Here is a 27,139-nt window from a genome sequence, read left to right as displayed (position 1 = left end):
AAACATGGTCAATCTGTATGTGGGGATGGTGCATGCAGAGTCTGGTCACACAAGTGAACTGTGAGGGGATAACACATGCTCAGTGTAGACAGAATCTACAGAGAAGTTAGCTGCCAAACATTAACAAGTCTCTACTGGATAGGTACAAACTTGGATATTTTTTTGGAGGCTTATAACTTGCCAGATTTAGGCAGATTTTCACAGGGATGGCAGAAGGCACATCCTTGACACTACAGCAATGCCCTTGACAAATTTCAAGTCCTCGATCCAAAGCATGAAGGTGCTAGAACTTCTCAATGATATAAATGTAAGATTTTTTTTTAATAGGGGCAAAACAATATATTTTCCCTAACTCCATTATTGGAAAAGTCTGAACCAGTTAAGCTAAAATTTTCCAAATAAATAAATAAATGAAATTCAGCCTGAGGCAGACATCCAGCATGGGAAATTTCAGACAGTTTAAATTTGGCAAAGTCATAAGCAACTAAAAACAGGGTCTTATAATAGGAAGTGTCAGGCAACCTTAACTATAAGTATAACTACCTGTGCCGCCTACAATACTTCAAAATGAAAAGGAGCTCTCAGTCTAAGAGTCCAAATGCTGGGTATCTCCTGGGATGCTGAGTTCCCTCAGCTGCTGAAATCAGTTGCAGTTAAGAGCAAGTAGCCTCCCACTCCCATGAAGGCACTCAGTATCTCACAGTATTGGGCCCTAGATTAAACAGATAACTTGACAACTAAAGAGAGCCCTGGTTTGTGGGAGGCAGGGGGAAGAATATGAAAGGGGAGAATAGACAACAGTAAGCCATGGGAAGGGAGTACAGCTTTTGGAAGATAGCTGCTTTACAAAGAAAGCAGAATGCTATTTCTTCATGCATTTCATGTCTGCTCTTATAGTATGATGAATCAGAGCAGTGGGAGATAGGGTGAGAATGGCAATTAGTGGTCAAAGGTTAGCCAAGCGATGCCAGTAAGATACACATTAAACATATATAGTGTTTAGATTTATGTCTGAATTAGGTCATGGGGCAGAGGTGTTACTAATTAGGGTGAAAATACCAGTTACTACAGAATTTAACACTCACTGAGTAGGTGGCAGCAGCATCCTTAAAGCCACCGTGCCTGTACAAGTCACACTGATGATCTTTTATGTAATTCTCTGGTCTGTTTTTGTCCTTCAGCTCCTTTCTCCTCCACTGAGGATTGCTGCGCATTCTGAGCCATTCACTTAAAATCTACCAATCGGTGAATTCCAAATCACCCTGCCTCAGGTCAAAGTGCAGAGCAGCTTGTTTTATATCTCACCCCTCCCCAGACATATGCCGCCAATAGCTGCTTTGGGAATTAGGTGATCATAGGTGGTTTCTCATTAATTGCCCTAAAGAAAATTGTCTATGACAAACTGTCTAGAGAATATGCGTATATGGTGCAGAGCCATGCAGTTAAATTTATTAAGTAGTAACCAAAGCATTAAGTTTTATATTGTACTAACATGGGGCACATTGTAAAACCTCCGTGTGCTGGAAGACAGAGAAAAGCCTATGCCAGGCTTTGTAGTTCACTCATAAATATTTATAGGATTACTCAGCCCATTGTATATTGAATAATCAAGTGTATTTGGATGTAAAACAGCCCAACTACCATATTTATGTAACCCATTTGACAGAATGCAATTACAAGTCAGGTTTTCTTTTTAAACTTTCGGCTATTGCTCTTTGGAGCACCTATGACTTTGACTCTGGAGTATTGTGCTGCAATTATCCAGGGACTTGGCAACTTACAGATTAGAAATACATGTACTCTGTAATACAAAACTTTTTTTATAGTCACATACATTTGTTATATAAGGACAAAACTGATATCTGTCTAGTTATATTCACATATGTTGATATAATTTTTTCCCCTAGTAAGAAATACCACCACAAAGTAAAACCACTGCAAAGACAATTTTACTGGGGATTCAAAAAAGAAATTCTGCATTTGCTTTTTAGAGACTTTCATTGTATTATTAAGAGTAAAGGAAAATAGAGGGGCCAGATACAGGACAGGTGAGATTTTTGGAGCTTGATTTAACAGAGCTATGATTGCAACAATTGGCAAAGTCCATTATTTCGGAGGGTGTAAACATTCTGGCTGTGCTTTAAATGGATCCCATCTCAGTGTATTTTAGTCAGTTCCCCCTCCCCCCCACTATGCAATTGCTATAGGAAGACTCCCCTTTTATCAGAAAATCATCATCTCAGCAATAGATCGAAGTGCTGATTTCAGCTACAAATGGGAAGCTGAAAAATAGGAGATGAAAGGGAGGGAGAAAGGCAGCCTGTGCAGATGTACTTTCATTCTCAAGAGTCTCTGCTTCCTCATATGAAAGGAATTCCCACTAAAAAGATTTAATTTGGCATGGAAATATGCACAGATTTGCAAGGGAGATTCTTTGCATATGCTAACGACGCAGATGATGTTCCATTTAAAGCACTACTTTTATTCACTTTTTAAAAAAAAATGTTTGCTCATAGGAATGGAGACACTGCAACTGCTGCTTCAAAGCTGCAGAGCAAATTGAAGTGGAATTCTCCATCCACTTGCTTTGTTTGGATTTTTAATTTTATTAGACTAAAATCAGAATCAAAGCTCACAATTTATTCTTTGAAAACCCCAACTGCAGTACAGCCTGATGTAAAGGCCCAGCATGTATCCACCAGCCCAACCTCCTCACTCATTTTCTGGGGCTTGCAGATGCTTTTTTGCTTCTTCTATATGCTTAGGTGCTTCAGTAGCTCATTGGAGGAAAATCACCAATCTACAGTCTACAGAAATTCTTTCTCTGTTGATCAGTGGTTCTAATCTGTGAGGCAGATCCCTACACTAGGGTATGAGGCCTCACCAGGGGGTGCAGTTGTTTTGAATGCATGTGCCAGTACCACTTAGCCTGCAGCATGGGGGGTGGTGAAAAAAAGCAAGGGGAGACTCAGGGCCGGCTCCAGGCACCAGCTTACCAAGCAGGTGCTTGGGGCGGCCACTTCGGAGAGGGGCCGCACATCCAGCTGTTCGGCGGCAATTCGGCGGACGGTCCCTCACTCCTGCTCGGCGCGAAGGACCTCCCGCCGAATTGCCGCCACAGATCGCGATCGCGGCCTTTTTTTTGTTTTTGTTTGGCTGCTTGGGGCGGCCAAAACCCTGGAGCCGGCCCTGGGGAGACTCTTAAATAGGCCTTTTCTCTGCTCTTGTCTCTGAATGTCCCCAAGAAATTGGAGGATGGAAGTGGGTGTAACAACTGGATAGACAAGCAGAAATGAAAGAAAAGAGAGGTAGCAATGGTGAAATTTCTGCTTCCACTGCAAAAATGCCCTTTTTGTGGGGTGAAGCCAAGGAGCAGAGAATGGCTGGTGTCTCCTTTTATGCAGTATATATGTCTTCATTTCTTGTTCTCTATGAGCAGCTCTCTATCCACAGGGTTCCCAAAGGAGTTCAGAGGAAGCACAGAAGCACCAATGGACACAGACGTGAGGACCCCTGGTGCAGAGCTATCTCAAGGGAAGCCTACAACCCCAAAAGGTTGAGAGCTCTTGCTCTTGAGGTAACTCATGTAACTCACAGCCAAAGTATATCAAATGCAAAAGCAAATAAAAAGAGCATTAAAATGATTGTCTCTTTATAGATCTCATCATTCTCACGCAATGGCTGTTAATTGGAGAAGTTATACTCGAGTGGTACACTCTTGTGGTTCCATCCTTTCTGTGTCCGAAGTTCACAGTGCTGCCCAGTATTCAGTAGCAGGGCAGGGCAGCAATCTGTGATCATGCTTTTTCCCACAATAGGTCAGCTTTCCTACTCAATAACAAGCTTACAAAGGGATGAGAAATGTGCCACTTGTTATTATTACAATCCCTCATTTAATAAACATTACTGGCAAGGAATTAATGAAAGTCCTAGGAGCCAGAGTATCTGTGCAACCCTCTCTATTATTCCTCACTCTCTATACACATTCTACATCTTTACTAATGAGCAGCCAGGGCCTAATTCGCCACTCACACCATTTACTTCAATTGAGTTAATCCTGATTTACATTGGTGTGAGTGGGGAATGTCTTTGCAAAAGTGAATGGATGAAACTCCACCAATAAAGAGAGCTCGCTAATTTAACATTTTCAGGTGGCTCCTATGAACTGAGGCAAGCAAACACTAGCAGCAAGGGCCAATGCATGTAAAACATATTTAACCTGCAGGTGAGGTTATAAATGTGAGACTCTGTCAACACAATATAATGAAAAAACACTGGCGCACATGGGACATCTCTGTATTATTTGTACTTTCTGTTTACAAAAGCTTGAGGAAGGTAAATCTTGAGTCCTTAAGAACCCCTTCCCCAACATCTGTTAAACAACTCCACCAGTCAGAAAAGCAGAAAGAAATTTTGAAAGGCTCATAAATAAATGCAAATGTATGATTATTCAACCAGATATTACAACAGAATAAACAGCTCCCATCCACCTGTGTATCAAACAGAAGCTGAAATGGTCACTGATGCCCTCTGTGCTTCTTGTGTAACTTTTGTGGGAGTCCTCTGGGTAGACAGCTGCTCAAAGAGAACAGCAGAATAAAGACAATTGATTTCAGAAAAGCAGATTTTTAACAGACTCAGAGAAGTGGCAGGTAAGGTCCCATGAGGAAAAAAAACTAAAGGAAAAAGGAGTTCAGGAGAGCTGGCAGTTTCTCAAACAGTTAATATTAAAGACACAACAGCAAAATATACTCCTGGGAAGGGCAGATAGGAAGAATACTAAAGAAGCCAATATGGCTCCATCAGGAGCTCTTTAATCACCTGAGAATCAAAAAGGAATCCTACAAAAAGAAGAAACATGGACAAATTGCTAAGGAGGAGTACAAAAGAACAGCACAAACATGTAGGGACAAAATCAGAAAGGCTAAGGAACAAAATGAGTTACACCTAGCAAGAGACATAAATGGCATTAAGAAGAGCTTCTGTAAATACATTAGGAACAAGACTTTCAGAAAGCCTTTGACAAGGCCCCACACCAAACGCCATTAAACAAAGTAAGCAGCCATGGGTTAAGAGGGAAGGTCCTCTCATGGGTCAGTAACTGGTTAAAAGATAGGAAACAAAGGGTAGGAATAAATGGTAAGTTTACACAGTGGAGAAAGGTAAATAGTAGGGTTCCCCAAGGATCTATACTTAGGCCAGTGCTGTTCAACATATTCATAAATGATCTGGAAGAGGCGGTGAACAGTGAGGTGGCAAAGTTTATAGATGATACAGAATTACTTAAGATAGTTAAGTGAAAAGCTGATAACTATGAGTTACAAAGGGATAGCACAAAACTGGGTGACTAGGTTACAAAATGGCAGATAAAATTCATATGCAGATAATGTTAAAAAATGCAACAGTAATGCACATTGGAAAACATAATCCCAACTATCTATACAAATTAGCTGTTACCACTCAAGAAAGAGAACGTGGAGTCATCAGGAATAGTTCTTTGAAAACATCTGCTCAATGTGCAGTGGCAGTCAAATAAGTTAACAGAATGTTAAAAGCCATTAGGAAAGGGATAGATAAGACAGAAAATATTATAATGCCAATATATAAATTCATGGTACACCCACACCTTGAATACTGCATGTAGATCTGTAGCCCCATCTCAAAAAAGATATATTAGAATTGGGAAAGATACAGAGAAGGGCAACAAGAATGATTAGGGTTATGAAACAGCTTCCATACGAAGAGAGATTAAAAATACTGGGACTGTTCAGTTTAGAAATGAGATGACTAAGGGGCGATATGATAGAGGGCTATAAAATCATGAATGTTGTGGAGAAAGTTAATAGGGAAGTGTTATTTACCCCTTCACATAACACACCAACTAGGGGTCACCCAATGAAATTAATAGGCAGCAGGTTTAAAACAAACATAAGGAAGAATTTCTTCACACAACACACAGTCAACCATGGAACTTGTTGTCAGGTGATGTTGTGAAGGCCAAAATTACAGCTGTGTAATTAAGAATTAGATAAGTTTATGGAGGATAGGATCATCAATAGCTATTAGCACATGCTCCAGGACCTTTGACTGCCAGAAGCTGGGACTAGACAACAGGGGATGGATCACTCGATAAATTGTCCTGTTCTGTTCATTCCCTCTGAAGCATCTAGCACTGGATACTATTGGAAGACAGAATACTTGGCTAAATGGATCATTGGTCTGACCCAATTCTTATGTTCTTAAGAGAAAGACATAGGAAATTGCAGGTTAACTATTTAATGGGGAAGAGGAGCTAATATGAACAAAAACAAGAAGGCTGAGGAGTTTGATGCCCATTTTCCTTCAGTCTTAAATTAAAAGGTTAATTGTGACCGATGCTTGACGCAATCAACAAAGGGGAAGAAACACAAGCCGGAATAGTGAGAGAACAGGTTAAAGAATATTTAGATAAGTTAGATATAGTCAAGTTGGCAAGGCCTGATGAAATTCACCATAGGGTACGCAAGGGCTTATCTATACTTGAAATGCTCTGAGGCACAGCTACAGTGCTGCACTTGTGCCGCTGGGGCACTTCAGTGTAAACGCTGCCTACACCAATGGGAGGGATTCTCCTGTCGGCATAGTTAATCCATACAACAATATGGTAGCTAGGTCAACAGAAGAACTCTCCCATCGACCTAGTGCTGTCTATAGCAGGGGTTAGGTCGGCTTAACTATGTCGCTCAGGCATATGATTTTTCACATCCCTGAGTGATGTAGCAGGGTCAACTTAACCTTATATTGTAGACCAGGCCTAAGGAACAGCTGAAGCAATCTCAGAACCATTAGTAACAATCTTCAAGAACTCATGGAGGATGGGTGAGGACACAGAGGACTGGAGAAGGGCAAATACATCTTTTAAAAGGAGAACAAAGAGGATCCAGGGAATTATAGACCAGTCAGCCTAACTTTGATACCTGGAAAGATAATGGAAAAACTATTAAACAATCAATTTGTAACCACCTAGAGGATAATGGGGTTATCGGGAATACTTTCCTTCTTTGATAGTGTTCCTGGCCTACTGGATGGGAGGAAGCAGTAGATGTACTATATCTTGATTTTAGTAAGGTTTCTGACATAGTCCCTCATGACATTCTCATAAGCAAACTAGGGAAATGTGGTCTAGATGAAATTACTATAAGGTAGGCACACAATTGGTTGAAAAAAACATACTCAAAGAGTAGTTATCAATGGTTCACTGTCAAACTGGGAGGCTATATCTACAATGGTCCGATAGGGTTGTGTCCTGATCTGGTACTATTTAACATTTTCATTAATGACTTGGACAAAGGAGTGGAGACTATGCTTATAAAATCTGAAGATGACAGAAAACTGGGAGGGGCTGCAAGCATTTTGGAGGACAGGATTAGAATTCAAAACAACCTTGATAAAATGAAGAATTGGTCTGAAAACAACAAGATGAAAGTTAATAAAGACAAGTGCAAAGTACTACACTTAGGAACAAAAACTCAGATGCACAAATACAAAATGGGGAATAACTGGCTAGGAAGTAGTATTGCAGCCAAAGATCTGGAGGTTAGTGATCACACACTGAATATGGGCAAACAATATGATGCAGTTGCAAACAAGACGAATATCATTCTTGGGTGTATTAACAGGATTTTCATATGCAAGGCATGGAGGTAACTGTCCTGCTTTACTTGGCACTGGTGAGGCCTCATCTGGAGTATTTTGTCCAATTCTGGGTACCACACTTTATGAAACAAATGGAAAAATTGGAGAGATCCCAGAGGACAGCAACAAAAATGATAAAAAGTCAGAAAACCTGACCTATGAGGAAAGGTTGAAAATAACTGGGTATGTTTAAATAACTGGGTATGTGAAGAAGATGGAGGTGGGGTTGATCACAGTTGTCAAATATCATAAGGGCTGTTATAAAGAGCATGGTGATCAACTGTTCTCCGTGTCCGCTGAAGATAGGACAAGAAATAATTTGCTTAATCTGGAGCAAAGGAGATTTAGGTTAGATATGAAAAACTTTCTAATTATAAGGATAGTTAAGTACTGGAATAGGTTACCAAGGGAGGTTGGGGAATCCCAGTCATTGGAGGTTTTTTAAGAAAAGGCTGGACAAACACCTTGTGAGGAATGGTCTAGGTAAACGTGATGCTGCCACAGCATGGGGGATAGACTAAATGAATTCTCAAGATTCCTTCCAGCCCCACATTTGTATGATTCTATATTTCTATGACCCAGTTTGGTGTTGGCAAGTCAACTGTCATTGATGTGGTGGTGGAGATTTGTGAGATGATTAACATTCGTGGTGGGCATAAAAATGTGCATGCAATAGTAGCTGGCTTCCAGAGAATGGAGTTCCCAGACTGCTCTGGTGCTATCTATGGCAGATGATAGGAAAAAGAGCAAGTGAATATGTCAACCACAAAGGTACTAATCCATTGTTCTCCAATTCTTGGTTGATCACAGAATCGGGTTCATGAACACCAGTGAGGCGTATGGAAAAGGAGCTTGATGCCAGGGTGCTGAAGAGATCTGGTGTTTTCCTGTCTGGAGAAGCAGGGATCTTATTCCCTCAAAATGACATGGTTATCAACAGGGTATGAGTGCGATTGTTATTTTGGGGACTACTACATCCCCTCTCCAGCCATGGCTTATGAAACCATACCCCCATCTCAGAGGACCTGGCAGAAGAAGGTTTAATTGCACGCTTAGCAGTTGCAGGATGGTGGGAGAGTGCGCATTTGGCAGGCTGAAGGGGGCAAGATGCCAACATAATTGTTTGGATGCCAGTGTGCCACCATGTTATTCTGGCATGCTGTGACCTACATAACATCTGAGAGGCTAACAAAGAATATTTCTACATGGAGTGCTCTCAAGACACCAGTGGTTTGCAGGCCTGGTACAGACAATCAGAAAGTGCATTTATCACTGGCTCTGGGACGGGTAGCCAAGGGAAATAAGGGACGTCTTGTGTGCCCACTTCCTGGCCATGCAGGTTGGTGCGGATGAGATGTGATGCTATGATGGCGGTCTGTGATGAGGGATTGTAATGTAGTACGGTTTTGTACTGTTGTACATATCAGCAATACAGCCTGATTGTCAGTTTGGTATAGATTTTATGTGACTATGAGATTTTGATATTTTATTAAAAGCTTCAGACATAGCTTCCTGACTCTTCCTCCTTTCGCAAGCTCCCACACACCAACGTACTGTACAACCAAACCAAGTTATTAACAAAACCAATTTCTGGTGCTCCTATGGAAATGGTATGGAGCTGCTAAACTGGGGGCTACAACTCCCATCAGCCTCTTTCCCTCTGCACTTCTTTTCCCCAGACCAAGTAAGAGGAAAGCACCTGAACCAGGAAGTGGCTGAACTCTGTTGGAAAGCAGCAGCTGCATGGCATGGCATGAACTGCAGAGAAGTTGAATGCAGAGAGGAACGCCCAGGAGCTGCACGGGGAGCGGCGTGTAGAACAGGCAGTGACTGCTGGTCATTACAACTGGGTGCAAGTCTATATGAGACTTGTGGGGGAGCAGCAGCAGTTGGGCAGGAAGCCAGTGCAGAGGGACTCCAATGAAAGACACTAACTGAACCTGCCCTGGCAAACTGCAAGCTCCTATTTGCTTGAATAGAAACTGGACTGGAGAGGGCACTCCAGGCACTAGGTCCCAGGGTTCCAAACATTTATGGCTATTGCTCACTTTGAACTGTAACTGTTTAAGCCTCTGTATCTAGGGTATGTGCAACCTTTCTCCTTTCCTTTCAGTCCTAGTAAAATAGCCTTTCTCTTAACCATGTGTCTGTGCCATTATTGGGACCCACTAGGGCTGGTGCCTACAAGGCCTAGCTGCTGAAGGACCTACAGTGCTTGCATACAAGTCGTGATACACCTGGCACGCTACTGGTATGTTAGGGGATTGGTGTACTCCTGGTGTGCTTGTCGTCTAGCCAGCTAGGTGATGGGATTTGGCTGATGGGCATTTTCTAGGCTGTTTGGCAGAGCTGGACTGAGCTGTTCAAAAACTGGAACTGGCCAGATGGAAATAAAAGATTAAATGCTGAGCAAAGATTTATAAACTGGCAGGGAGCTTCTGGTAGTAAGTGAGTAGATAAAAAGGTTGGAAGATACTGGCAGGGGGAATTGTGGGAATGGCATTGGAGGATAACTAAATATGAGCCCGGGCACACACAATTTTGCTGTCTTCACACTGCATTGTGGATAGGTGTGGGGGTCACAGCTCAACATGCACTCTGCCCCATTCCCTCAGCCAAGCGCACTAGCTTGGGTCCAAGACACCCTTATATACGTGTTTAAGGGCTTTGAGTGTGGACATTAGGTGGGGTTGGGCATGTGATACAACTTGCAGTGAGCCTGCAGTGTAGACCTGTTCATTGTTGAAATCCAAACCTGTTCCCCTGAAGACAAATACACACAAAGGGGACAGAAAAGAACAATGAAGATGAAAAATACAGCTTCCGTTTCTGGTGCTGACTCTTACTTGCAATCTCACTGCTGGAGAAACGCAGGCAGAGCACATGGCCTGATCAGCCTCAGAGCAGCTGTGACAAACTGGTACCAGCATCGGGTTCTTCAGGGTGTTTCTTTTTGCTGACTAACTGGTCACAAGCTCACAGCAGAGTTGCAAAAGATGCAATCTTGGCCAGCTAAGCCAGACTCTTATTACACAGGAGGCAAAGGAGAAAGGTAGGAAAGAAGAAATAAGCAAGGGAAGGAAATGGACACATGAGGGAGCAGGAACAGCAGGAACCCAAGTTTCACATTCCAGGTGCTCTTCAGGGTTTAGCCAAAGCCAGTGGATGTGCTGATGTCATCAGTTCCCTCTCTCTGGTGCAGTCTGGTCAGAACATCTTTCAGAATCCGGACGATAAAGGCTCAATGGTGTCATGGTGAATCCTAGCCCCAGGGGATGGTAAGGGTAGCAGCCATGGTGGTAAACCTGGCTCCTTCCAGTCCAGATGTCCCACTCATTCCCACTTAGGGTATCTCTACACTGGAATAAAAGATCTGCAGCACAGCCGCAACTGGCCCAGATTGACTGAGTCGGGCATGCAGGGCTCAGGATGTGGGGCTAAAAAATAGTTCGGTAGATGTTTGGGTTCAGGCTGGAGTCTGGGCTCTGGGACGCTTCCCCCTCACAGGTGTTTAATTGCGGTGCAGACATACCCTCCATGATCCTCAGATAAACAAAGTCCAAGAAGAGATGGCAGCCTCATCCCATTAGCACTAATCGGTCAAAACACATTTTGATGATTTCATCTATAAACATTTCCTACGATTTCTTTAATCTTTCATCTCATATCAAACTTTGCTAGGAGTCTCCTTGATACCTTATCTAAATTCTTTTAACTTAAATAGACTGGTAAAATGGGACTGTCTCCAACTTCTTCTGACTTTTATAAACAATCTTACGTAACACGCTGCACTGGACTTTTGTTACCTTGCACAATTTAAGAGTATAGACCTTTGCACAGTATACAAGGCCATTTGTCAGATAATATAGATTCAAATTAGGGCAATTTAAACTTCCTGTAGATTTTTTTTCAGCTGTACAAGTTCCAATTTTCATCTAGGTTTTTATTTTTTTTTAGATTTTCCTATACAAATTTTTTTAATTAGAGCATGTATTTGTTTATCGAGCCCATTAGGCATCTGTAGGGATGGCATACTGAAAACATAATTAAACCTAAGGATAGTAATCATTCTAATGATTGTATTCAGTCCCACACAGTAAATTGCATCTTGTTCCAATTTATTTTGTCATTGAACAGCAATTGTACAAGGGTGCAATCTAATATCCTTCATGATGTTTAAGCTCTATTAAGAAGAAACCCTAGATATTTCATACCACTAGTTATCCATTTAAACTGCCACTGAGAAAGTATTATACAAAAGCAGAACTGTGACAATGGCAATACCTCATTGTTAGTCCTGTTAATTTTGAAGTAGAGATACAAATAAATAACATCTATCAATGATGCTTCTATGGCCCCATTACCGTTGTGTCTGAGTGTTTCACAGTCTTGAAATACATTTAACCTCACAATATTCCTCGAAAGGGTGGGGAAGTACTATTAGCCCATTTTACAGATGGCGAACTGAGGCAGAGAAAGACTAAGGCTATATTTACACTACGAGCTAGGGGTGTGATTCCCCTGCTCATGTACACATAATCCCAATAATACTCTAACCACTGGACCATCTTTCTCCTACATACCTTGTCACACATATGTTCCTAATTGAATTCATGTAACATTGATCAGGCAAACTTTCTGCTACATTTGCATTCATCAGCAACTTCTCGGTGTAAATTAAAATCTGTGGGAGAATTACTTGATCCATAGGCTACTGAGGTCAATGGGAGTCTTTACCTTGACTTCACTGGGCTTTGGATGAGGCCCCATAGTCAGAAGTCCTCAGTCTGGCAAAAATTCAACAATGAATGTGTTTTGCTTGAGTAAATACTCAAGGGTAAGGTCTTCAGGATATTTTTTTTTTTTAATATTTATCTCTATTTGTAAAAATGTCTTTGATAGCGTCTGTGTGTTTGGGATATACGTGTTACAGTATATGAGAATGTGCTACGTGCATTATAAGCTAAAACAAAGAATGATAAAAACAAATGACAATAAACACAGATAAAAATGGAAAATGGTAATGTTCCTTGAAATGGATGATTAATTATCAGTCTTTCTGCTGTCATTCACAATGATTATCACTGAATTTACATAGCAGCATCTGGGAGCTTATGAGAAGTATAAATACAAATAACATCAATAGCTAGTTCTTCCCTAAGGTGTTCCACATCAGTTTGAATAATTTCTCTAAAACTCTTATGTTGTGTAGACTTGGGCAGAGTTCTAGCTGCTGGGACTGTTTTTCAGAACAGTTGACTTATTAGGCTCTCTCTTTGGTTCAGACTCATGTCAGATTGCTTGAGCAGTTTTCAGGAGCGATACCATTCTCTGTAACTTTCTTCCTTTTCAAGTCAGGGTTTGCTCCAGCTATGGTCTTTTGCACTCCCCTCAGATGTTAGAGGAAACAAATTTGTTCTACAGGCCTGTGTAGCAAAGGGATCCGGACTTCTTTTTGTTGTACTCTTAGTTAAAATTGGTATTGACACATGACTAAGGCTAAGTTTTTGTCACGGGTATTTTTAGTAAAAATCATGGACAGGTCACGGGAAAATAAACAAAAATTCATGCCAGCCTGGGATCTGTCCCTGACCTTCACTACAAATATCCCTGACAAAAGGGGTAGGTGGGTTCAGCACCCACTGCTGCTAAGGCTCCCTGGTCCCCTACTGATGTGGTGTGTGGGAGCTCTGGGGTCCCTCTGCCCCTGGGGCTGGGCTGCTGTGGGGTCCCCTCACCCGGGGCAGCTGGCAGCTGGAGGGTCCCCCCCCCAGCCACAGGCCACAGGTAGCTTTTGGGGTCTGACAGCTGCCCGCCGCAGCTGGGCAGCTGCAGGGGTCCGATCGCCGCCCGCTGGCCGTGGCTGGGCAGCTGCAGGGGTCCCCCCACCCACCCACTATGGCTGGGCAGCTGCAGTTCCGCCAGCCTCCCCGCCACAGCTGGGCTGCTGCAGGGTCCGCCAGCTGCCTGCTGCAGTTGGGCAGCTGCAGGGTCCCCCCACCAGGTTGGGGGCTGGGAGCTGCAAGGGCAGGGCTGGCTGGGAGCTCCAGCCCCAGGGCAGAAAATGTCACGGATGTCAATGGAAGTGAAGGATTCACGTGACTTCCGAGACATAACCGTAGCCTTAGACATGACAAATCTGCAAAGTGAAAGTAATTCCCACCTGGTAGTCTCTGCCAAAAAAACTTTGGTGTGCATAATAATCTTCCTTTTTCCAATCGTGGTCAAATCATGTCAAAGAAATGACACAGGCATCAATCACTCAATCTCAAGCCATTCCGAACACATGGCCATATTCTCAGCCACTGCCCTCCATATTTGTGCTTATCCAGACCTAGGAAATTTCTTTTCTACAATATGTGGTTTATTTTATATATTTATTTGGTTTCTTTAGATTTGTAAAGGCAAGTTAGAAAAGGTGTCTCTCCCAGATTCTAAGCACACTGAGAAAAAAAGCCAGATCAAAACAAAGACAAATGCAACAGGAACCTGCAAATATACAATTGAAAAATATCACCATTTGGGCAATGGTTAATTTGTGACTGACATGAACTAACATACAGCCTGTTCATGTGTAGTCTCCAATAGGTACTTACACTGTCAGTCAATCTCTGAGGGGCTTTCCCTGTGTACATGTGTTTTGTGAGGGGCAAATTCTTTCCCCACCATGCAACCCAAATATCTGTTCTGTGAGCGAGGTGAGGAATAAAAGGGGACTTTTGGGGTGCAGGGGAAAGCCATCTCCTCTACTAGGCCATGGTGTAGCAGGAGAGCAATGCTGTGGCCATTACTGCAGCTCTGAGTTCTGTACAATATCTCCCTTGGTTCCTCGACACGGGCTTCATGGGTCCAGACCTGCAAAGGGCTAAGTATTCTGGCTCCCAACTCAGAAAAGCACTGAAGGGTGTGTTTAACTTTAAACATGTGATCAATCTAATTGAATGTAATGGGTGAAAGCTGGCTCCATGGAAGTAAATGGAAGTTTTGTCAATGATTTCAACAGGACCGAGATTTCACCCAACAAGACTACTCATTTGCTTAAAACCAAGCATGAATGTAGGTGCAGGATCAGGGCAAGAGTGCTCAGCACCTTACAGGATCAACCCCCATATGAGGCAATGGTCAGTAAATATATGTAGCAGTGGATCCAGTAGCTGCACCTGTAGCCCATCCCTGCCCTGACTCCAAACCGATTCTGTGTGCCAATGCATTAGGTATCCCCACTGAGCTGTTCTCAGCGACACACAGATCTTCTGCTTTGTTGGTGGAACTGCATATCCCAGATTAGCCCCTCCTTGCAAGTTCACTCACATATCAGGTATGTGAGACACCTTCTATAACTGGCATAGAACAAGTTTTATTTTTTTAATTTAGATTTTCTGGGGCACATGGCAGTGGAAAAACTGCAGCCAGGACAGGCCGAGATATTTCATACGAATAGGTTTGGGAAGGAGTTAAGCCATTAAAACCTCTTAAGCTATTTCTGGCAGATAAAGAATATGACCCTTTTTATGGATTGTAAATTTCATAAATCAAGGCTCCTAGACAATCTTGCATATGCCTTTTACTGAGCTGCTCTGAAAAGGGGTCACATGGACATACACCTTCTTTCTCAGCCAAAACCAAAGAGCTACAACAAAGTTTGAGAAGTCTGAGATGCAGCAAATGCACACACAGTGCAATCCCAACTCGATGGTCTCCTGTTCGAATAGGGTAACATATAGAATGTTGCAAATCACCTGGGACCATAGTCTAGGAAAAAATCCTTTCTGCACTCAGGTCACATTCAGTCTACAAATTGTAATGGAAGAGTTAGGCTGTCAATGCAGTGCATGATTAAAAGAAAAATGTCCTGTCTGTGCCGGCTCCCACAGAGACAGGTTTTAATCAGTGGATATTTTCCCCGGTATATGAAAGTCTGGTTACATGGTTGACAACTATAATATACAGAGGAGATAATTTTGATGAGTACTAGGGCAGCACAAATCCATTGCTAAAAACAAACAAACAAACTATGGTATTAGATTAGCCTCCAGCTTTGCCCATAGAGCTCACTCACATTTAAGTGTGGAGACTTGGGTTCAGGAATAATTTCAAGTCTCTCACTCCAGCTCAATGAAATACCGTTGCATTGTTGAAAGGTTTGTTGACATGAGGTAATTGTTTGGAAGACCTCTTCTGAAATAACTCTTCCGCTATAGCTATCCCAGAATAACTCTCCGGGTGGGCACTTGTTCCTGAGTAGGAGTAATTTTTTTCAGTTCAGTTTAATCCATTTTGTAAGTGGATTAAACTAAACCAGAAAAAGGCACTCCTATTCTGGGTTAAGAATATCCACAGGGGGAGCTATTCCCCCACTCGGTAAGGCAACTCCCATCTTTTCATGTGCTATAATATATATTCTGCTTACTGTATTTTTCACTCCATGCATCTGATGAAGTGGGTTTTAGCTCATGAAAGTTTATGCCTAAACAAATTTGTTAGTCTCTAAAGTGGCACAAGGACTCCTCGCTGTTTTTGCTGATACAGACTAACACAGCTACCACTCTGAAACCTATTCTGGAATAGTTATAGTGCTTTCAATTCTCACTCTACCTTGTTCTGGAATGATTTTCCCATGTAGACAAGCCCTAAGTGATACATTTTGAGCTATAGTTGGTTGTCTCCTGCCAGCTGAATTACTGCTGACCTCTCTTTAGTGCCAGCACTTACTCCTGCTCTCTGGCCTTGTCTTCACTGCCAAAATAGGGTGTGTTTTTAAAAGTAACATGCATTAGCCATCTTCCTGTAAAATCCTAGTGAAGACAGGCACTGTAATTTTTACTGTGATGTACCTAGGCAAGCTCAGTCATGGATACAGGTATAGGGTTGACCTCACCTAGTTACATCCCGTAGCCTCTTTCTTTCTCTCTCAACCTCTGGCCCCACCCCCTCCAACATTCACATTATTTCAATCTATGGCCAATCTGGACAGATCCTACCTGTACCACATAACTATGCTATGTTACTCTGCTCCCAAGACTTCAGCTACTCTCACTTCTTTTCCCTCACAGCTACAATCCATTTTACTAGTTTGATTCAGATGAGATGAGTGGATTTTTGTCTCTGTGATGGGGGTATACATACCCCCGACCAAAAACCCTCCCTGTCTTCAGACAGCAAAACCAGCCTTGCCCTGGCTCAGCTGTGAGAAATGTCAATTATGGAGAGACATGCTCCCAGCAGCTGTAGCTAATGAGGGCAAGCCCAAGTATAAAGAGGGAGGAACTGGATCAGAAGGGAAAGGAAAGCTTGGGACTTCAAGGGAGCAACAAATCTCTATCAAAGGAGCTAGCCCAAGGCTGCCTCTTAGAACCCCCTGGAAGTACAAGGGAGGTGGACAGAAAAGGAAACAAACTCTGAGGGCCAAGGGCTTTTTTATGTTATGTTTATGGACTTTGCCTTTTTTAAAAGTTGATTGGATATAAGCCACTGTTACCTGGGTCAAGGACCACTCCAGGCTGCTCAAACTGGTGTTTTGCACAAGACGGTGTGCACCACCACTACATCAGGGTCTGTGAAAGACTGGGGCCAGCGATGGGGATGTGGGTGGTCCGTCCTGGTCATCGGCATGGTGTTCGAGGCCAATGGGCAAGTACAAAGTCAGGAGACAAGTGTTAGAGCTGAAAGTCAGAGCCTGGTTCAGATAGGAAACAGGAGCTGAAGCCAAGGTTGAGCACTGAGTCAGAAGCCAAAGAGCCATAGCCTAGGGTCAACGGTCTTATGGGGCCTTGGTAAGCCAAAGTCCTTTCAACCTTTCACAGGAAGGATTGGGGCCCCCATTGGACAGAAGGTCCTGTCCGTTAGCTGGATCAGAAAGAAGGCCCCAAGTGAGGCTATTTATCCAAAAGTCCTTTCTTTGTCTGTTGGTCATTGGAGAATCTCTCTATATATGTGAGCCTCTCCAGGAGGTGTGAGCCTCTCTGGGGGATTACAACTTGGCTGATTTGCCTTAATCATCACACACTGTTTTTAGTACCGCTAGGAGCTGGGGTCACTCTCCCACATGGAATTACATGCAATCCCTGGCCCACAATGATACATAAACTTACTACAGTAAGATCCCCCAAAGATATTTCAGGAAATTGATGTATCTGTCACAGTTTTCACAAAATCTTCTGTTTGCAGTCATAGTTCCTTAGTGAAGCTCTGTAGTTCTACTGCAAAAAATTGCTCAGGCTGGAAAAATTTTTTATCAGCTGTTGAACACTCTAAAGCTGTTAATGAATCTTTGAGAAGCCCATAGGCCAAGTGCTATTCACATGGCTATTAGTCATGTCTTTTTCATTATTATTATTACACATATGCTTTTCTTTGATACTCTCTTTTGGTATAATGTTGAAGGTCGGCTCTGCATTCAGCATTGTTAACTTGCTTTTCTGTGCCCTGGTACAATTGTTCATTATGGAAAAGTGACACAGTAACTGTTTCCAACCTAGACAATAAAGATGACAAAAGTAATGAGCTGAAATTCACAAAGTGATGTAATATCAAAAGGGGAAGTACATTTTATTCATGTACATTTTCCATAGGTCTTCACATCCAGTTAGCTCATGTTTTACTCTCACATACTGATGTTGATTGGCTTTCCTAATCAGTCATGAGTCATTCTGGGAAATGGAAAGAGACCTTAGCTCCAGGTTGAACAATGGTGCCATTCCCTAAAGGGATTTTCTTTTGAGAACAGTGTAAATGATGTGCTTCCTACCATCTTTTCCTATACCAATTATAAAAATACCAGGGCTATAACTAATGGGAATAAGAGGGACTGCTGCAGTTCCTCAGAGGAATCACATTATATACTGATATCATTAGCACTTTTGTTATATCTAACTGATAACTGGGCTGCAATAATCATTCCAGCAGCTCTAGCTTGTCTAAAGAGAAGGAGAAAAGATTTCTTTATAACCCTGTTGACAAAAAAATTCTGGAGCTTTTAACATGGAGTGTAGAAGAGAATTCTTGATGCATGGCACTCATGAAAAGCCACTCAAATTAACCTCAAATGTATTTGAATCTATGGCTCAGGATGATGACCATGTCAACAATCTGAACTTCATTAAGCAACTATTTTTCCAGTATCATTTATTGTCTTGCTTTTAATCTCTTGCTGTAACTTGACAATCATGTTTGTTTTGATTAATTATTTACATGAATCTCGGATCCTCCATTATAATGGCTGTTGTGCAGAATATGGTTTCTAATTAAATTCCATTTCTCTGATGAAATAGTATTTAAATCCACCAAATGTCATAATTCACTGTAATATTAAATAATCAATGTTTGACAAATTCTCTGAAAGCAGCAAGACAGAAATAATTAATAAAGTAAGGCAATTGCATTGGGTTACCATGATGTACTGATGAGGGAGAGAAGCAACAGATTTCCAGAACTAATGTAATCAGATCATGTTGTTTATCATTTTCTTATGGAAGTGACATTTGGTACATTCAGAAGAAAAATGGCCATGAGAGCAGATAGCTGTGTGATAAAACAAGAGGAAATGATTATCTTTCTGAGAGAGATGATTGCATGTTCATGGATGAACCAACAAAACATTGAAATATTCAGTTAAGTAGTTAATGAAAATTGTTAGACTCTGCAGGTGCTTGGATGACATGTCTATGAACGGTAAAGGTAGGATTTTCCAAAGCATTCTGCACTGGGCTAGCCCTGCTCCCATTGAAGTCAGTGGTATAACTCTCATTGACTTCAGGAGAGCAGAACTGTTTAATTCAGGGTGTGTCTACGCCGCAGTTGGGAGGTGTGATTGCAGCATGTGTAGATATACCCAAGCTAGCATGGATTTAGCCAAGTCCAAGCTGACTTGAGTAACAGTAGCAGCGAAGCTGCAGCATGGGTGGCTACATGGGCTAGCCCCACCCACCCAGGACCTTGAGTTCATACTACTCAGGCTGCTGAGGCTTCACTGCTATTGTTACTCGATCTAGCTTTGATCTAGTTTGGGTATGTCTACCTATGCTGCAACCACACCTCCCCCAGTGCAGTGTAGACATACCTTGAGAGTTACACAGCAGCTGGGAGGTGTGATTCTCAGGCCAGGTAGACAGACACACATACAGTGCTCAAATTATGGGGAAAAAGTGTGTGGGGGGGTGTCTGAATATCAAGTGCCTTACTTTAATTTAAGTAGTATTGAGAAGTAAGGGGGCCATAAAACAGATATGAGGTAGCCTCTAAACGTGTAGTAAAGGGGCTCGGTCCCACCAACCCCACCTGGTAATTCAAGCACTGGACACTTGCTACCTCTAATCAAGCTAACACTTAAAAAATAGCCAAGTGGCTGTGGCTGGGGCCACACAAACAGCTGCTGAGACTAGCCAGCTGAGTACGTACCCAGGGGTTCAGATGGGACTGTACTCGGGTGACTGGTCAGAGCTCCTCCCTGTGCTGCTGCAGCGCCAACACAGGTACATCCACCTGTGCTGAGAATCACACCATCAGCTACTCTGTAGACATATTCTAAGAGTGCTTTTGAAGAACCCTGTGTTTGGATTTAAGAGTGCCAAGAATTAACGTTTCAGGATTTAATTCTATTTTAAGATTGTCTGTCTTTGTTTAAATGTGTAAATCGGACTAAAAAATTAAGTGACTTTAATAATCAGGAGGGCAACAAGAAGTTTATTGCAATGTATTTTTTTACAAAATAATATATGGGCTGGAAACATCCTTGAGTATAGATTCAGCATGATTCACAGGCGCTGCAGTTTTCATCTGAATGGGAGCTATGGTCTAGATTCATAAAGGTACTTAGGCATCGTCACATTGAGCATCCCAACTCTACGCCACTACGATAAAGGTAAAGCTTGTCTGTGTGGTGACCAGAGAACTTGGAGCATTGATTAGATACTGTGGAATGATCTTCCCCAGGATCTAAGGACATTCACAAACGTCATTAACTTCCACTCCACACGCAAGGCACATGTCTTTGCCCTTATCTTCTCTATTATTAAGACAAAGCAGTGTGTACATTAAAAAACAAAACAAAAACAAAAAGACAACAAGAACCAGTAGCAAAAGGAAAACATTCTACTGCATATACAATACCCTCCCCCGCAGGGAGGGGAGAATGAGAGAACAAACTATGCATCAGGTATTAGTCACATCACTTAATGCACTGCTGGAAGAAGCTCAGATACTACAGTGATGAGCATGATATAAGAACCTACATAGAAAACTTGTGAATTAATATGCACTGTTATCTCAAATTTCATTTTTTACTGGAAGTAGCTCTCGTCCAGAAGTGATATTAACAAGAATAACAATCCATGAGGTCAGTCCAACATTGATTACTTGACATTGTGTGGTCAGAAAATTTCACTGCTACCACTGGGTGTCATGTAAAAATATTGCCTTCTCCTTCATGTCAAGAAGAGAGGAGATTAGAACCATAAGGAAACATTTTTAAACATTAGATTGGTGTATATACATATATCATAGAATCATAGAACTGGAAGGGACCTTGAGAGGTCATCTAGTCCAGTCCCCTGAACTAATGGCAGGGCTAAGTATTATCTAGACCATCCCTGACAGGTGTTTGTCCAACCTGTTCTTAAAAATCCCCAATGATGGAGATTCCACAACCTCCCTTGGCAATTTATTCCAGTGCTTAACCACTCTGACAGTTAGGAAGTTTTTCCTAATGTCCAACCTAAACCTAAAGTTTTTCCTAATGTCCATATAAAATGGCTCATTCTGAGTCTAATCCAGAGCCCACTGAGGTCAATGGAAGACTTTCTATGGACTTCAGAGATTGTCTTATGAAAGCCAGTTCCCACTCCCCATTTAGCATTTCCAGTTTTGTGTAAGAACATCTATCTCCAAATAGCCCCCAAAAAAGAGTTTATGGGCCACAGACGTGCTTAAAGCTGCTGCCACTTACGCAACCAGCATTTGTTCCCTGCAAAATCCAGCACTCAGCACAGAGAACATGCCTCACTTTTTAAAAATTAAAGGCACTGTGTATAAGGATGTGTTCATCAATAGGAAATTTACCATGCACTGTACATAGAATAATGTATTGTTGTGTAATGCTACCAAGGTTCCCTTTTAAAAGTCATCCTTTACAGCAGTTACCATACTACTCTAAAATATGATTGGATTTCTCTAGTTAGTATAGGAAAAAGAGCCTAATCCTGAGAGATGCTGAGTACTTGCAATTCCCATTGATATCAATGAATGTTCAGCATCAGGTTCAGACCTTAAATTACTCTGGCCTAGTAACTGTTTGCAGAAGATGACTCTTTAATGATGACTACTCTAATGCATATACAGCAAGCATCACAGGTGATTGCACTGCATTAGAGGTAAAGGAATGAGGTAAGCAGGGTCTAATATGGTCATAGATGCACTATCTTGTGCATATAAAACTGTTCCTTTTTATATACAAGTTAAAATATTTAAGTAAAAGGAACCTTTGAAAAGCAGAGATCTATTGAAAAGCAGAAATATCTACCTGGACTGATATGCAGTATTTACCCCTTGAGGGATTTCATGTTACAGATAATCTAACTCCCTATCAAATAAAAGTGTTTACCTTCCCGTTTATTTGCACCCAGAGTTAGCATCATGAAATGATTTGTTGTGCCAATAAAATTTTTGTTACATTATAAAAAGGTTTGTTGCACTACTATTGCTACATAAAATTGTTATGAAATTTAACCATATTGCAAGCTCCAGAAAGGCACATTCCACTTGTAGAACTAGCTGCCAGAAAAAAAAATGTTTTCTTTCTTTCTTTCTTAAATATGGCATTTTAATTCTACTTTGCCATAAACAATTTCACAGGATCATCTCTCTTTTTTGCTCAGTAGCTGTAACCTATTGCTGTCCACTTCAACACCCTCCTACACATACATACCAAGATCTTGTACAATACTATGATTATTATATTTTGCGGGCAATTTTCAACTAAATAAACAAAATCTATTCTACTGCTCCTGAGAAATTAGGTCCCGTTCTCTCTGTTCCCCCAATGGCCCTTTTAGTTTCAGTAGTGCAAATGTTCAGAGTCCAGTAGCAGAACAATCTGCAGTATCTAATAGACAATAGGCTTCTCTTGATGGCACAATAATATTATATTAAATGGTGTGCAGTTTCAGGCTGGTACGGTAATTATATAGTAACTGCAGTAAGTGGCCCACCAAGGTAAAATTTTTGGATACCCCCATTCTCACAGAAGGATACAGAATGTCATAAAAAAAAAAGATATAATAGTACTCTAATTACTACAATTTCCCTAACCTTTTTCAGTTGTTCTTTGTTTGCATTAGGAAGCTATTTACTATCTAAAATAGATTTATATTCAGACCTGGATGAAGTGTTGCCTTTCTGCACATGTTCTAATGAGTGAGCATTAATTGCTATGGATGAAATTCACTTCCATACAAAGGGCCAGCATTAGGGCTATGAACCACTCATGTTCCCAATGTAGGGCTGTTATGAAATATGAGGATATGAGATCAGTGTACATTTCAAATGGCAAGTTTTATACTCAGCTATGCAATTTAAAATCTGTACTGTTATTGGTCAGTTACTGAAACCATCCACTCAGTAAACAGAAATAATAGCATGTGACCTGCATAATAAAGAAGAGTATAGGAGTGGTAAAATCTGATGGTAACTGAAAATAGAAACTTACAGACAGTAATATTTGGATGGCGCTGTGAATGACCTCGAGATACTGGAAGTCAATGATGCAGCCCGTCACAGAGACATAGGAGTAATCGTCTAGGATCCCAGGGGCTGAAGGGTGCACCACTCTCCGTATGCAGCCTGGCCCATGCTCTCGCCACCAGGAACGGTGCATTGAAATGTTAAAGGTCATGAGATCAGTTTCCTAGGAGACAAAGAGAGAAAACGGAATGAAATCCTTGTCTGTCACAGCATTAAAGATGAAAACAGGAAATAATGTAATTTCACTTATAAAAACAAAACTAAGCAAAATAAATAAATAAATAATGTCTAAGATGAAGGCAGACCATTGAAAAGGAGAGAGGAAAATCTTATTGGGGCCATGATCGGCTAGATACTCTACGAAACATAGAGCAAATAATAGTCCCTGTCCAAAAGAAAGTTGGAGTCTAAAAGTACAACCTAATTATTACTTTACTAGAAAGTGTCTCCAGAATGCATTTATTTCTCTGGTAGGTAAAGGTGACAGTCACTTACAACAGTGGTTCTTAACCTTTTTGGGCTCAGGACCTCTTTATAAATGTTTATGGCCTGTGATGACCCAGTAAATAGCCTGAGGGTGGAAGCTCTGGGGTGGTTTCGGTTGAGTCCTGCCCGACACTCACCCTATAGTGGCAACTCCTGTGCTGTGGGGCTGCCTGGCCTTGGCTCTCTGTTCTGGGTGTTGCAACCTCCAGGGTTGCCATGCCACTCAGATTGGCCCTGCCCCCATGACTGGACTAAATTTGTGTGAGTCGAGTTGTGACCTGGCTCAGGGGGTTGCAGGGCTACTCACTCAAATTTGGCCTACCCAGGCTCCTATCATCATGACGGCTTGGCCAAATCTGAGTAGTGCTGGGACCTCTAAAGTTGCTGTGCCTGGAGGAGGGAGGCGAGCCCAGCCAGCCCTGTGGGACAGAAGCCAGAGAAGCTGCCATGTGACTCTTTGAAACATTCTTGTGACCCAATTTTGGATCCCAATGCATGGGCTGAGAAACCATAGCCTAGACCCAATGTTATTTCTACAGGATAAGATCTAAAATAAACCTCTACAGAATGCATTTGAGGCAACAGGTCTAGTGGAAATATCTGTTATTTTGTATAAATCAATCAGTATAACATGTTTAGTGTAGTATAACATGCATATTTTCACCCACTCACTTTCACCTTCATTGCTCAGCACAGCAGTAAAAGTGGCAAAATTCTAACAAATTTTTGAAGACAGCTCCAGTTGTGCCTGCAAAAATGCTTGTCTTCTGGCTGTACTAAAAAAGCATCACAGTTTCTAGGCATATACATGCTTAGTTGTGGGCTGCTGCAGGTATACTTTTACAGGCTCACCTACTGAACCTTATTAATCTGCCCTACAAGTCTAGCTTTCTGTGGAAGAAGAGGTCCATACCAAACAAAGATAGCAGGATTTTTGCCATTATATAACATATTATACAGTTGCCAAGTCATTATTTAGACTTGGTGAGATATCTGAATTTTGACTTTGAACGTCATTCTTTGATTCCATTTTAGAAAATTTTGCACTCATGGTAGGGTGATATCTTACTGAATTGAAATAAAACTTGACAGACAACTCTGCTTAGGTAAAATATAATTATAAATAAAAGCAAGAGCCAATAACTGGCAGTTTCTTATGTTTTGCTCAGTGCAACAATCCCTGTTATTTTATTACACATTACTGATGGGCTTTTCTCTTTATGCTACTAAGCCATGGAAAAGTCTCCCCTTCCATATTTGGTTGTGGGAACTTTATTAAGGATTTTTCTGCCTTGAGTCCCTGAGGGCTTAAGTGGAACTTAAGTGGTGCATGGGCCTTCTACTCGGCCTCCATGCAAGGGGTGAATTTCACCCTAATTGTTTCATAATAGTTGTTAGCCTATTTTTCTGCATAGTGCAGGAAGAACAACATTAAGTAGGGATTACCCTGTAAACTAACTCTGAAGCTATGTATCATTGCAAGCCAGAAATATGATCTGCAAAAGAACTTTACCATTAAAAAATTGTTTTTTTTTTACAAGAGGGAGCCAATACATTTATGTACAGTACTTCATTAAAAATAGACGGTATAAAGGAAACACACATACATCCTTAATCTCATCTAGAGATGGATGAAAATTTGGAAAAGTTCTCCCAGATTTGTTTTGCAAATTTTGACTATGTTTTTAAATTTAAAATTTGTCATCCAGCTCTACTCTTATTCTTATTCAGCAAAGCACCTACAAATATGCTTAATTTTTAGCATGTGCTTAAGAAGGCCCATTGACGTCATTGGCCATTATCATCCTTCATTCAGTAATGGAAGAGGAGACATTTGTGAAATCTATCTGACTTTCAAGCCACTGATGGTACAATGAGAGAAGGAAACTCCCATTCACCATCAAATTCTCCGCTCTGATATACAAAAGATGTGATCATGGCACTTTTTGTATCATTACTTTTGTTCAGCAGCTGTGGGTAAGGGTGAATGCCAGAGTGCCATACCCTGGTTCTCCAAAGCAGATGCAAAGGTAAATAATTATCCAGCAGAGATCAGTGTCTTATAAGTGTAAACTAACAAAAAAATCACTTGGTGCTTTAGTTTGAACTCTAATATGTCACTCCACAAAGTGGCAATGTTACAGCTGATAAATGTTAAGCTACTGATCAATAAATGAAAGCCTGAAAAAAGAATGAATAATTTGCAGTAGCCAAAGTGTATCTTCTCTCTAGGAAACACCTAAGCTATATAATGAGTCAGATATGCCATCCTTAAAAAAAAAATCAACTAGTGGTTTTACTATTTATATTGAAATAAAGAAAGTCAAATAAAAACAAAGATGAAATGAGATAAAGAACATTGATCCACTCTGTGTTTCTTACTTTTCCATACAAAATGTTGTTTATGGCTAATAAATTATAAAAAAAATACTAATAATTATTTGTTTGATAGCACTGCCTACCCACCCCATTGTGCTAGACACTATACAAACACTTATCATTAGACTTAAAAGGATTCAATTTTTATTGGTAAATGTCACTAAGCATCAGTTTCACCACACACACACACACAAACAGACAAAAATATTTCCAACAATATCTTCCATAAAGAAAGTCAAAGTGAGAAAAATGCTGCTTGAGAACTTAGAGTATGATTTAAGGAACTTTGTTTATTTTGAAATCTGATGTTGGCAGATTGTGTTTTAACAATTATAGTGCTTTAACGATTTGAATCTCAACATCTACTATCCTTAAAATATTGTCTGAGCTCCCCAATGATTTTCCACAACTGTGAAAATGTACATAGATAAAAACAGGAAAAAATGCTTAAAAATAAACATTGGTATTATTCCTCAAAAGTATATAAAAATTTAATTCTACCAAGCCTCCTTATAATCAGGGCCGGCTCCAGGCACCAGCTGAGCAAGCTGGTGCTTGGGGCAGCAGATTGTTCAAGGCGGCATTCTGCCCAATCCTAGGGCGGCACGGCCGCCTTTTTTTTTTTTGTTCTGCTCCGGCCGCCCTGTAGGGGGCGGCGGCGCGGAGAACCAGAGCACCCTGCAGGGCAGTCCTCTTCCTTCCCTCCCCGCCGAAAGGAGCGGAGCCCTCGCAGCAGGCGGCAGGAGGCGGCGCAGTGGGAGGGGACGCGTGGCAGCGCCCCTGCTGTAGCCATGGCCGCCCCCCTCTCTCTCTCTCCCACCCGCTCCCTCCCTCTCTCCCCCCCCAGACGGTCCCCCTGCACCCG

At 41.5% G+C, this 27,139-nt stretch overlaps 1 protein-coding gene across 1 annotated transcript in view; it reads right to left on the bottom strand.

Annotated features, from left to right (window-relative positions):
* NKAIN3 (sodium/potassium transporting ATPase interacting 3) overlaps positions 1-27,139 on the bottom strand; it is a 528,391-nt gene that overhangs the window by 104,730 nt on the left and 396,522 nt on the right. The window contains exon 4 of the mRNA XM_026659683.1: positions 23,375-23,572. Coding sequence (XP_026515468.1) covers positions 23,375-23,572 — 198 coding nt within the window. The remainder of the gene's footprint in view (positions 1-23,374; positions 23,573-27,139) is intronic.

The sequence above is a fragment of the Terrapene carolina genome, unplaced genomic scaffold (assembly GCF_002925995.2).
Source record: "Terrapene carolina triunguis isolate 2854851 unplaced genomic scaffold, T_m_triunguis-2.0 Scaffold58, whole genome shotgun sequence".
NCBI classification, from domain to species: domain Eukaryota; kingdom Metazoa; phylum Chordata; order Testudines; family Emydidae; genus Terrapene; species Terrapene triunguis.
Note: the sequence above shows the minus strand (reverse complement) of the source record. Positions and strands in the feature narration are given on the sequence as shown.